Below are 13,437 nucleotides of genomic sequence, written 5' to 3'. Positions count from 1 at the left end.
CTCTCTCTCTCTCTCATAATCTCCCCAGGCCTGTGGATCAGGCTGCTTACTCAGTAGCTGAATCAGAATATAACACTATGGTCAGACTCAAATATGAAGTCCGTTTGGGTGGGGCCTGAGAGGGGATATCCCTCTCTACAGCTCTGCCGCATCAACCCCAGTACCTATCTCTCTCTCTGTCATATGTCAGCTATTTACTATTTGAAATTATATATTAAATATTCTGTACTTATTAAATATATTAAATAAGGCTATATAGTGCTATGAATGTGTCGCTTTTTAGGATAATAGCAATGATTTGTATAAATTCCACACCACGTGACAACGTCGCTTTCCGACGTTGCCAGAGGTCAAGGACACCCACCTCAGACTACAGGTGACCGGTCACTTCCTGCCTGATCCCCACCCACGATGGCAGCTACTCCGACTCGCTCTCGTGTGCTCCACAGTCGGGAGAAAGAACTTATTTACAATGTGAACAAGTATTTTTTAGAAGAATGATCAAAGAGAGGACTTATGCCTACTGGGGAAACCTCTATAAAAAAAAACGCGCCAAGACTTTTACCTCAGTGATGGTGTGGAAAAAAGGTCGAAACAATATAGGAGAAAACAAAACTTATAAATATATTAAAACTTTCTCAATCAACTGAGAGAGAGAGAGAGAGAGAGAGAGAGAGAGAGAGAGAGAGGAGGTTTGGCAGAGCTGTAGAGAGGGAAATCCCCGCGCGGGCCCCACCTAAACGGACTTCATATTTGAGTCTGACCATAGCATCTCAGGGAGGCCAGCCAGTCTCACAAGTGGTGCAGCTCGCTCATTTCTGCTTTCTTTGGTGTCAGCGTGTCCACACCTCCACTTGTAAGACAGGATGGTACAGTTATTTATTGCCTGGGGAGAAGGTTGGCATTTTTCCTGGTGTATTTGACGGTAAATAATCTAATGAAACTCTTTTTGTGACCCGCTTGCAGTCCTGAGGTAAAACTTCTAATTTTGCATTTAGGTCCGTTCAGGTGATGTCCATTTAACTTTTTAATTGGAATCAAAGGTCATTATTAAGTTCCTCGCAGCACAAACATACTTTTTTGGGAATTGCTGCTGCACCAAACATTTCCTGTCATTGCTATTTGCACCTGAAAATATTCTGGTGTGCAGGACTTTGGTGTTATTATTTACGAAACTTCTTGTAATATTTCATAGTAAAGAACATATGTATTATTCCCGTCTCTGGCAGGTGGGCGGCAGCACGTGGCTGTGGCCATGGACGTGAGAGATAGGAGCAGTGTGGAGGACGCCATGAAGTCAGCCCAGGACCAGTGTGGTGCCTCGCCCTCGCTGCTAATCAACTGTGCCGGCGTGGCCATCATAGCTCCCATCTTAGACACTGATGGTGACTCCTGGAAGAAAAATATTGATGTCAACCTGACGGTCAGTTCCTAGTTGTGACGATCACTTCAGTGTTTAATAGTACATGACATAAAAAGTAAGAGAAAATGCTCAAACTATTATGAAAATACTTATACTCAGGCAACAATGAATCTAGCATTATTATCATATTTTACTCCCCAGGGAACTTTCTTGGTAACACAGGCTTTCGCAACGTCACTGCTGGAAAATGGGAAGGATTCCAAGGGTGCAGTAGTGAATATTGCAAGTATTGTGGGGAAAACAGGCTTTACCGACAGGGTTGGCTATACTGCCAGTAAAGGAGGAGTTATTTCACTCACCAAGACGTGTGCTGCGGAATTGGCGAGGTAGCTAATCCATATAGGCATTCAGGCAATGGATTGATCATGGCTTCCATGTACAGTATTTGCATTAATGCTGGTATTCATTTTCCTCATACTGTACATAAAGAACGATTTTTTTTATGTAATATGATTCATCCATACCGAAATGTAAGTTACTGGATCTCAATACCATTTCAGCAAAGCCATACGTGTAAACTGTGTGCTTCCTGGACTGATTGACACACCAATGACTGCACGCCGAAGTAAGGAGTCACGTGAGAACTTCAAGCGGCTCACACCATTGGGTAGAGCTGGCCGCCCTGAAGGTTAGTGGAGGCAGTGAGTAGGTCGATGTTGTGAGATGACTGGTGGCTGGATTTGTGAGGTGATAATATTTAATATGCTGGGTGTAGACGTCCGACACCAGGAAGAAGAGTGGCTGGAAGGGTGAGGTGTCATTTTTGCCCCAGGCTTTACCAGGTTATATGTTCGGATTCTTTCATCCATAGCTCTGCTGTTACACAAACTAAATAAATTCACATTACATAAATGGACACAATAATGGTTGGAAAGCAGAAGTGTATTTTCAAATATTCGTCCTAACCAAAGCTAAATGATATAAAACTAATTCCTATTCAACTTTTTATATTCTTTTACTTTTTATACGAACATTCAATCAGATTAAGAAAAGCAGGAACGTCATGTAAAGAATTCACGTGAATGCAACAGTTTCATTAGATTTAAGGTAAAATATAATATAAACGATATGGTAGTTCTTTGTATTTCTGCCAAGATGAAGGAGCCTGATGACATCAAGTCATTAGTGAGAGATCCAGTAATTGTTTCCTGTACGCGACAGATATTTCCTCTGCAAACCTTGTGCATTGTACAGTAATATGGGTATTGACTGCCATGCATGATAACACTGTCAAAAACACAGTACCTATAAACAAGAAACTAATATTGTGAGAATATTTACAATAACAATTTCATTCTATATGTTTTGCAATAAGTTTTTACATATGTTAGAATCAGAATGATATCCCATCTGTTGCTGCTCTGCAGCTTATTTACAACACCAGTGATGCCTTGTGCCTGCCTGGCATGTGCCCCCATCCTTTCCAACACCCACTACAGCACCTTGCAGACCATACAGAACAACGTCCCACGCATCATTACTGGCTGCACCAAAACCACTCCCACAACTCACTTACTCTTTGAAACTAGAGTCATTGCTATTAGACAGTATCTTGATATGAGAGGCATACAGTTCTGTGTGGCAGCCTACCCCAACCCACATTACCCCTGTCATTATATAACAGGGCCACACAACACAACTAGGCCTATAAAACAAACACGCACAAACATTACCAGACTCTCTTCAACATCATTCCACCTCCAAACATTCCAACATTGGCAATGAAGAATTACCAACATACTCATTTCTTGCGCAGGTCAGTACAAATCTCATTCAGAACAGCATATTACAAGCTCCTCCTCTCAAAATTACCATAAACAGAGGCATTCTTAACCCATAAAAGGCGACAACGTTCCGGAACATCCGTCAAGGAAAAGGCGGTCGACGTTCCAGAACACATTCCAGTGCGGGCCTATTATATGCCAGGAGTGTGGTGTGGGTCTCTGTACTGACTGCTTCACAGAATACCATATTGTAACATACTAGTGTGAACAGTTGTGGTAATATGAACAGTTGTACATAATATTTACATAAAGTAAAATTATACCTGTAGAAACGTAAAGTAAAAATAATTTACATATAATGTGTGTAGTGTTCATAGTGCACCTTGATGACAGAACAGTATACATAATGTTAAAAAAAGAAAAAAAGAAAAAAAAAAGCAGTAAACAAGACTGTGCCTGTGTGCTGTCAGTCGCGTGCCACTGAGAGTGACCTTGACGCACCACCACCCCTCTCACTCACCTCCCACCACCACCCAGCCCGCGTGCAATCTGAAGAGAGTAACATCAAATCATTTGTTTTTTCTGCTGTTCTGATCCATTTATGCATGTTTAGCCTGATTTAATAACACTTTATTTTTTCCAAAATAACTCATCCCACACGGACGTAAAATTGGAAAGTAGCCCGCCGTTTGAGGGTTCGACAGACCTGATCGAGTACAACAAGCTAGATTTAGATCAGGACATCACCCAATCCACTTCAGTGTAGATTCACGTTGGGTGGAACTAAAGACTGTACATGCCGCGCTTCTAGAATGAACCCACGCAATATAACACACGTTATGGAGCACTGCATAGCACATACTGTACCACACTAAAATGCAGACAGCATCAACGGGGTTGGGAATCTGTGGGACGAACCCAGTGGGGCAGTTGCTTACCCGTGGTTGACGGGTCTGCTTGGCCATGTAGTTTGGGGTCAAGAAACAACAACAACAACAACAACAAAGTATGAAATCTTATGTGCTAGGTTGTACTGCAGAAGACTATGTTATGAGATGTAGTACATGCGAAATGGGGTAACAGGTAAACTAGCAAGGTCTGTTATCCTGGTAAGGCTTACTCCTGATTCACTGAGAAGACTGTGGCCAGGGGGCAGGTTAAAGAATCACATGGTATAACCTTCCATATTTCATAGTGACAGAGTAAATAGGAATGAGCACTCAGAGAGTGCAACACCTCTGCTTTTACAAATGATCTAAGGGAGGAATCATTGACTTGGGTATGACTCGCCTGACTCTACCCATTCACTGAGTTTGGTCCAAATTGAATCAAAATTGTCTTAGTTGTTCTTACTTATTCTCAAAATCAGATCTTTTCGTCCTTGGATTACCTGTTAATTCCTCCACTAACTTTGGTCTAAACTGTACTATATACTGTCTGAGTCATAGGGTGGAACATTTTGCCTTGCCTTCTGGCCTTGACTGTTGACTTACTGTTCTTAGAATCGAACAATTCCGTCTTTTCTTTCCTTCAAGCCTTCCACCAAATTTGCCTTAAATTGGATTAAAACCGTTTGTGCTGACCATGCCATCTGATTTTGATCTTTGGTCTTTCTGTGTGACCTTTGCCTTTGATTGATTGTTCTCAACATCCAGTTCCTTTATCCTTGCTTCTCCTGAACTTTTGTAGAAAGTTCGGTGAAAATTGAACATAAACTTTTTACATAGATTCTACTATGAGATCCTGACCATTGTCCTACTGTTATTAAAAAAAAAAAAAAAAAAAAGATAAAGAAAATAGATCAACCTCTTGACTGATCGCCACTTGTTCTAAGAAGGATGGTACCAATCAGATGAAACTTATAGTTATTTTCTTCTCACACAGACACATACGGGAAGAACCTTGACGATTCTGTGTGGCTTTGACTTTTAAATGATTGTTGAAAAAATTTCTCTCTCCAGTCTTGCCTTACCTTCAACCCTTCCACCAAGTTTGTTCTAAATCAGACTAAATCTATTGAGGTTAACATTGCCATGGGACATTGACCTCTGAGCGATTGGTCTCCAAAAGAATTTGCTAATCGCTTGACTAATCCTCAACACTGCCACAGAGTTGTTTAAAATCAGATCTAAACTGAGTTACGGTAATTTGTTTACACCGACAAACACAGATAGTTGCACACACACATGCACACATGTGCTACGAAAAGCATTACATCTGCTGAACTATCGTCCGTGCAGGTGTAATAATATCTAATGCCATGAACTTATAAAATGTATGTTTAATCATCCAGTCCTTCTCTGGGATCATAGGGGTTCGGGGCTGGAGTACTCACTCCCAACATGTAAGGCATGGGTGACCAGCGTCGCTCGTCCTTCAGTGCCGTCATGTCAGCAATGAACCCCAACCACCCTGCAGATGGAAATTCATATGAGCCTCATCCTAATGGAATGCCTTAACCCACTAGACACTACGCCTCCATTTCACTATATGGTTACCACCCTGTGTATTAATAGTTTCCTGGGCGTTATACACAAAACACGTACTTACGATGCTCAAAACGCAATATCTGAATTTCTGGTGCTATTGTTTACTGTGATGTTAAGACGACAGATCCCAAGCATAAATTTCTCATAACCAGATATTTCTCTCCGACACATCACCCTGTGCATAACTTCTGTAATTGTAAATCTCCCTTGGCAGCAGCTGACACCATGCCTTTATTCAGTCAATCACAGGTACCATCAGAAGCAACTCTGAGGGATCAGCAGTCATTTACAAGATAATGACAGCACCAACATTAGGCAGTAGGTGGGGCTGCCGTAGGTTGGTTAAGACATATTTACCTGCAATAGACGTGTCCCTCCTCGGATCTTTCATAGTGAAATACAGGCGTAGTAAAAGTACTGCTGCCAAATAAGTCGCACTAAACAATAACTGTATTACAGGACTATTGCAGAGTTCCTAATCACACTGTTCAAAGAACCAGAACTACAGTTGAACTAGTAATAGTATGTGTATTAGCCGTTCTTTCTTGTCCTGTGTGTTGTACTTTATGTGCTTCCAGCACCACACAGAAGGGAAGAGTGTCTTGATTTAGAAACTAATAGTATGAAGAGAGTATTCATAACTGACTTCCAGAGGATGTAGTGGATCTCTGTATCTCATTTATTGCCTTGCACAGTAGACAGTGAAGATAAATTGTCAATAGCTCACTTTTCTGCACTCAGATATGTACAGAATTTGGGGTATTTTTTTACTTCTGACTCCACTTAAAATTTAATAATTTGATAATGTTATTCATTTCATCATGCTATGGCAGTTTTCACTTGTAACACTTAACAATTTCATCCCAAATAGCTGTTAAGTGTTGTGTCACACCCATTTCTTGTAACTACTTTATATAGTTAAAATGAAGTATTTAACCAAGATAAATAACCTAACCATCTGGAATGACACAAACGTAGAACGTAACCATCTGGAATGACAAACATAGGGACTGGACATGAAATATTTCCAGGTATAATCTGTCCCATAAATATAGCAATCCCCCTAAGACAGACTAGAGAAGCAGCAATGATAAATTGAAAGGTATCACGCGTTTCTTACACGACCATAGTGCACTGAGATATTAATATGCGTGTCGTGGGACAGCAGGCTTCAACCCTCTCACTCTTTTGGATTTTTGCGCATAGTAGTTCATAATCATACCGCTGTACAAGACCTGCAACTGATAATCTTCCTTCCTTGAAGTAAGTGTGGTAAACATGTAGTCACCTTTTATACAAGTAAAACGGGACTACCTCTGCACTTCCTTCTTAGTTATAACAACATGCCTACTGGATAGCATAGCTTATTAATATATAATGGAAGCTTTTAAAAAACTATCCTATACAGTAGGCATGTTACTAAAACTAGAATGGAAGGACAATGATATATAAAAAGAAAAGAGATAATTACAATATTCAATCAATCGAAGTCAATACAAGATATGCATCTGTCCCCAACACAGCCAAAGCTTTGGTTATCAACAAGTACTTAAAGAGAGCAGGCCTTAGGATCGCACCACCACTGGGATGTAAAATAAGAGAAATAGTGAACGCAAAAGTGAGAGGAAGTAAAAACGAGAACAATGTAATATACAACATACCGCTTATTGGATGCTCAAAAGCGTACACAGGGAAAACAGGACGAAGAATGGATACAAAGATAGCAAAACACAAAACGGATGTGCGATGTCACAGAGTTTCTAATTCCCTAGCGTTGCACATAGATCAGCATCATCATTGGCCCAATTGCAAAGAAGCTACTGTCAATAAAAAGCATCTGAATAAACAAATGAGAGAGAGAGAGAGAAAAAAAAAATGGGAGCAGATCACTGCATGTAAAAAGTGTAACTCATCATGAGAAGCGATTTTTCAGCCAAGGAAAATATGCACAAAGGACAGCACTAATGTAATCAGAGGCGGGTTAGGATGGCGGGATATTTCTAGAGGTAGCCTGCCGAGCTGCGACACGACAATGGGTACTTGGAAGTATGTATGGTGGTAAATGTGGAACAGAACTAGGATGCTGTGTGTGTGTGTGTGTGTGTGTGTGTGTGTGTGTGTGTGTGTGTGTGTGTGTGTGTGTGCTAGGCCGTTATTTCTGGGGGGGTTAGGGGGGCTATAGTCCCCCAATGTTTTCTGTATATTTGTCAAAACTTCACCTAACATTGTGGGTTCAGTAACAACTCGTGACACTGACCAAGTTTGTAAGTAAATATACTATATGTCGAATACTATCATAAATCTTGTTGGTACAACTATTTGAGACGCACCGTGGTAGTGTTACATGTTTTTCAGTGTTTACGTTGTGTGGCAATGCTGTTCTTGTCATTCGCCAAGCGTGTCGATAGCTCCCTATTGCCTTCTGGCCTGTGAGTCTATTTTCTCTCTAATGTGTTTATAATTATGCTTCTGTGTTTTGTTATCGTAACACTAAAGATTGAGAGACTTGAATAGCACAATGGCCCACAACCGGCTAAACCACATGCTGAGTGTTCATTCTTTGAGACTTGACACTCTTGATCTGAAGGCGGTTCTGAACGAATTTATTGACACAGCTGAGAGAAGAAAAGCCATGTTTGCTCGTGTCTGGCATGTTGAATAAATGTTTATAATTTGTGCATATCGTATTGTGGAATATGTATGCTCTAAGATCAAGGGTTTTATGATGGAATGCAAATGTGTGTGGGGAAGAGGGGGGCAAATACATGTTATGATATGGAAGATGAGTGAACTTTACTACGAAAGAAAACAACGTTGGACTTATAAGGCTGAACATGAAAATAAAATGGAAGAAAAACTTGGTGTGGTTTTGTTGAAAATGCCAACAATTCTACGCGTGTTTGATCGAATATTTCCAATTCTGATCCAAACTGATCATAAACTAAATCATAATAGGCTAGTACTTAGTTGTTGATAATCTTATCGTTTCCAAAAGAATAAAGGCAGGGCGGTATGTTTCAACCTGAATCCTACCGCAGGCGTGTAGGAACAATCTTGATGAGGGTGCAGCTTACTACACCATAAATGTAGGATGGCCAAATTATTAAACTTGGTTACAGTTTGAGCTCAATGTTCAGACTGGCAGAAAGTGAAGCCTTTTATTTACACATCCAGCTCAATCACTAAACATACTTGCCTCATTAAACATCAACTTGTAGGTAGAATCAGACTGAAAAATATCGGATGTTCTGCAAAATGAAGCGCTCTGATTTAATGTTAAGTTTCTAGTACGAAGGTATATAGGCCTACATTTTGTCTCGCCGCCCCACAAAATATGTGTTGAAAATTACGGGCCTGGTGTGTGTGTGTGTGTGTGTGTGTGTGTGTGTGTGTGTGTGTGTGTGTGTGTGTGTAAGAGAGAGAGAGAGAGAGAGAGAGAGAGAGAGAGAGAGAGAGAGAGAGCAAAATAAAATCATTACTGTAAACCCTGTCATGGACGTCTCCTCTGTAATATTTGTTCCAGCTACGGCAATCGATATCGCTCACATATGACCTACACCACATTTTCGTGCTGCCATTTTGACGAGATAAATGTCTACACCAGTCACGTCACGGGAAGCCTCGGGTTGTGACTGGTTATGACCGCTCAAAGGGCAGGACGAAAATACCGCCATAGTGTGAATACCGTCACTGTTAACCCTATCATGGTATGGGACATCTCTTATTCTCTTGCCAGCTTCAAGGGTTCAGTGGAAATGAAGCAGGATAATGAACGCGGTGAAGGAAGGTTCCAACAATTAGCATTACCTCCTGCACAGATCACCTTATTTACTTGTTATCTTTAGATGATTTAATGCATATTAGGAGGCATATTTCGACTGAAGGGTTAGATGCAGCCTTCATTAATTCTGTAATATATCAGTGATATATGTCGCTGCATAGAATCATCTGATGGTGAATAAAGACGGACAGGGAGGCTTCAGGGGATCGAAGAATTTGAAGCAGGATGTTGAACTCAACGAAAGAGGGTTCCAACAACCAGTACTAACACCCTTGGTGATTGCTTCTTTCTATACACTCTTCAAGGGACCAATTAAACTGTCAGCTACTGTAGATACTCGTACAGTCTTCATCAACCCTTATATATGAGATAAAAGCGTCTGGATGGCGAATTCAGCAACAGATGGACCGAACTGTCGAAATTTACTCTTTCACAACCATAACGTTTTCCTTTATCTTATTCTTGCTATCTCCAGATATTTTTAAAACTGGTCATGAGAGTGGTTTCAAACTGGATGTGTTAGACAATGTAGCCTTCCTTAACTCTTCCCACAAAAGAGGTCTCCCTTAAGCTATATTCAGCCGTATGGAGGTCGACTGAATACAAAAATCGTCTGCAGGTTGATAATATGCCTGGCGAAGTGTAACCTGCGTCCAGTGGCAAAAAGTGCGTGTAGGAACCCATGTATATATAAGTTTCGCCCCCTGTTAAATAATACAGTATTCCACAAGGTACTGTGTGCATGTCAGGTTTATTATGATAAGAATAAGTAGACAAACACATCAGAGAATAAAAGCTCACTTATTTTGTAAGGTTTTTGTTTCTTGATCTCGTGAACAATACTTACTGGCTTCTGTTTACTGTAATATTAACGGTTCTGTCATACATGCCACTTTTTCTTGCATCTACTGGTACTCAACACATGATTACTGAAAAAAAACAGCGTCGTCATCAATGGATATAAAAACCAATCACAGAACTTGTATTTACCAGCTTGATGCCGTCAGGCGCCTTCATCTCAGCCTACGTTTCAAAACTACACCCACTCAGACCGTATCCAGCACACGGACACATCCCAACATATATTTTGTCTGGAGAAACCGCTAAGATAAACTCCAGACACACCCAAAACGCAAAACACCTGCATCTCAGATGCACTCCCACTGGCACTCCCACTCTTCAACAGCCCCCATAAGTGACATTCATATAATTCTGTGGTTGCAGCTTACCAGAGTTCATCCTTTTAAAAGAGTACAGTGACTCAGTAAATGAGTAACACAGTCTGGGACATTCAGTGGATTTGGGAGCCCGTTTGTGTACAGGGAGAAGAAAAAAACGTGTCTTTCTTATTTTTTCTTGTAAAATGTCTAACAGTATGCACGCTCCTAAGCTGGCCTTTGACTTTTAACCAGTGTATGATAAGGTTATAGGTAGAAGGAATGTCTGTTAATGCAGTTCTGTTCTGGAGCCTTTCTAGTATTCGTCTGTGGAAACTGCAATAATGTGTTCTTTGCAACAGCAGAGCTACATAACAAGTTTATGGCTAGAATGAGGTTAGAAATTATACTATCCTTTTTCCTTCCATCCTCTTCTGTCATTCTTTCTTTTATTCTTTCCTTGTCCTTCTGACTACGGGTGACTTTACAATCCCTCTTCTGTCTTTCTTTCCTTCATTCTTTCCTTTTCCTTCTGCCTGTGAGTGACTCTACACTGAGTGACACGCCAAATGGTTTCCTGTACACCAGGAAACCATTTACTACGCTGGGTGGTAACCATATAGCCAAATTTTGGCACCTGGTGGTTTAGTGGGCAATTATTGCGCTCCAATCGGATTAAGCCGGTGAAGGTTTATATCCAAGGGATGGTTGGGGTTGATTGCTCATGTAATGCCACTCAGGGATGAGTGAGACTGGTCACTCTCATCTTAAAGGTCGAGACCAACTGCCTAGCCCCCGGCTTCCACGCTCCTCATGGGGCAATGTAGGATTGGATGTTGATGATGATGATGATGAGTATGTAATAGATGAGAGGTTGAAGACAAGGGCTGAATGTATGATGAGAGGCATTGAAGAGGTTGGTTAAGAAAAAATAAGTAAGTAAGGAGAAACACACTACAAGACTGATAAATTGTGGGTTCAATCACAGAACTCCAGTGTTATCTAACACGTGCTATCTAAATATTCAGGCCATCCCTCTAACGATGATACAGCCTGTGTGACTGAGAAGGGAAGAACCAGATGTTGGTGGCTAACCACCAAATCGGTAGGAAGGAGTGGGACAGGGGAAGAAATCGTTTCAAGAAAGTGGTTTGCTGCTGAAAGAAGAAGTGTTGGGGCTTAATTTAACCCACCTTGTGCGGTAGTATTTTGTGGCAGGGGACAATAACAAACAAATATAAGTGTGACGGAGAAGGAAATCATACAACCATTACCCCAGAACACGACAAGCAACCGTTGATTTACATCCAGGTCCCTATTTTCAGTTATAGGTAATAGCCACAGTGAACGAACTTAACAAACTTGTTCAGTTTTATTAATGTTTATACTGTTTCTTTTTCTTATATAATTTTACTGTTTTTTTTTCCTAATATAGAAGTGGCTGAAGTGGTGGCGTTCCTGCTGAGCGAGCGGAGCAGCTACATGGTGGGGGCCTGTGTTGAGGTGACTGGAGGATACGGCATGTGATCACACACACACACACACACACTAATATCTATATACGCACAAGAACACTACATATGTTCTATATATATATATATATATATATATATATATATATATATATATATATATATATATATATATATATATATATATATATATATATATATACAAAGTTGCAAGTGTGTCTGTGGCTATAATACAGATTCTGAGTGGAGCATCATGCAAAAAGAGAAAGGAATAATAAACCCCAAAGCAAAAGATAATAAGGTCAGAGTATGCTTTGAGCCTCATAAATTTCCATAAACCTTCTGTGTTCGCCTTTTTGCTGGGTAAAAATATGGCATTCCTGTAAAAGCTGATGATGGGAAATTCACGCGTTCCTAATGTTAATGATTTATGGACCCAGGAACTGCGGTAATTGTCGCAGAGAAGCCGGGCGAATGGCAGCAGGGTTTTTTTTTTTTTTTTTTTGCCGTTTGGGGACAACTTTACCAATTTTTAGGAGACTGACGAACACAAACAGAAGCCGAGGCCCCATCTATCTATCTATCTATTTATCTATCATCTATCTATCTGTCTGTCTGTCTGTCTGTCTGTCTGTCTCTCTCTCTCTCTCTCTCTCTCTCTCTCTATGCATATATAAATAACATATATATATATATATATATATATATATATATATATATATATATATATATATATCATAGAGTACAAATATGTGCAGCATGTACTGACATATTCGAGGAACAACAAAAGTGTGTGTATGTACAGGATGTACAGTTGCCTCCACTGCCGCACTGGCCACTCACAGCGCTGTCAATGTGTGGGCTGTCTGAGGTGTGAACCACCCGAGTATCGAGGTGTGTATCGAAAGCAGAGTTGGGCGAGGCAGGCAGTGGGTGGTTGGGGGTTTTATGCTGGGGTAGAGGAGGTAGAGGGCTTGAAAAACTAGTGGGTGTTTGAGAAGGTGGGGGAGACAATATGAGGTACATTATTATATAAGAAGGAATTACTGGGTAATTAAATCATTAGAGTGTGTTATTCCTCCCTGTGTTGGTTACGATTGATTTGAACACTATGAAGATATAATGAAGAATGTGGGGTTAGTAAAGTTTTACATTTATATTAAGCACCAGTATGAAGGCGTGGGTACCAAGGCTTCCAGCTTCACAATCGTTTGCCACACCGCCTCAGTCCGAAGGTCAATCTATCTATCTATCTATCTATCTATAGCCCGACGCCCTAATCCCGCAAAGGGTGGCCGCAGACAAAACGCCTCCAAGTCACTCTGTCACCCACCATTTGACTCCCCTCCCCCCAACTCACCCCCCCCTCCCTCATATACCTCTCCACTCCA

The 13,437-nt window shown here is 40.8% G+C and overlaps 1 protein-coding gene across 1 annotated transcript in view; it reads left to right on the top strand.

Annotated features, from left to right (window-relative positions):
- LOC145394424 ((3R)-3-hydroxyacyl-CoA dehydrogenase-like) overlaps nt 1-12,101 on the top strand; it is a 30,736-nt gene extending 18,635 nt beyond the window's left edge. Inside the window, exons 3-6 of the mRNA XM_080268291.1 lie at nt 1,230-1,423; nt 1,565-1,749; nt 1,924-2,051; nt 12,010-12,101. Coding sequence (XP_080124417.1) covers nt 1,230-1,423; nt 1,565-1,749; nt 1,924-2,051; nt 12,010-12,101 — 599 coding nt within the window. The remainder of the gene's footprint in view (nt 1-1,229; nt 1,424-1,564; nt 1,750-1,923; nt 2,052-12,009) is intronic.
- The last annotated feature ends 1,336 nt before the right edge of the window (nt 12,102-13,437 follow it).

This window comes from Coenobita brevimanus, chromosome 27 (genome assembly GCF_032717465.1).
Source record: "Coenobita brevimanus isolate Jiangsu-jjx chromosome 27, ASM3271746v2, whole genome shotgun sequence".
Classification (NCBI taxonomy): Eukaryota; Metazoa; Arthropoda; class Malacostraca; order Decapoda; family Coenobitidae; genus Coenobita; species Coenobita brevimanus.
This window is presented reverse-complemented; position numbering and strand designations above follow the sequence as displayed.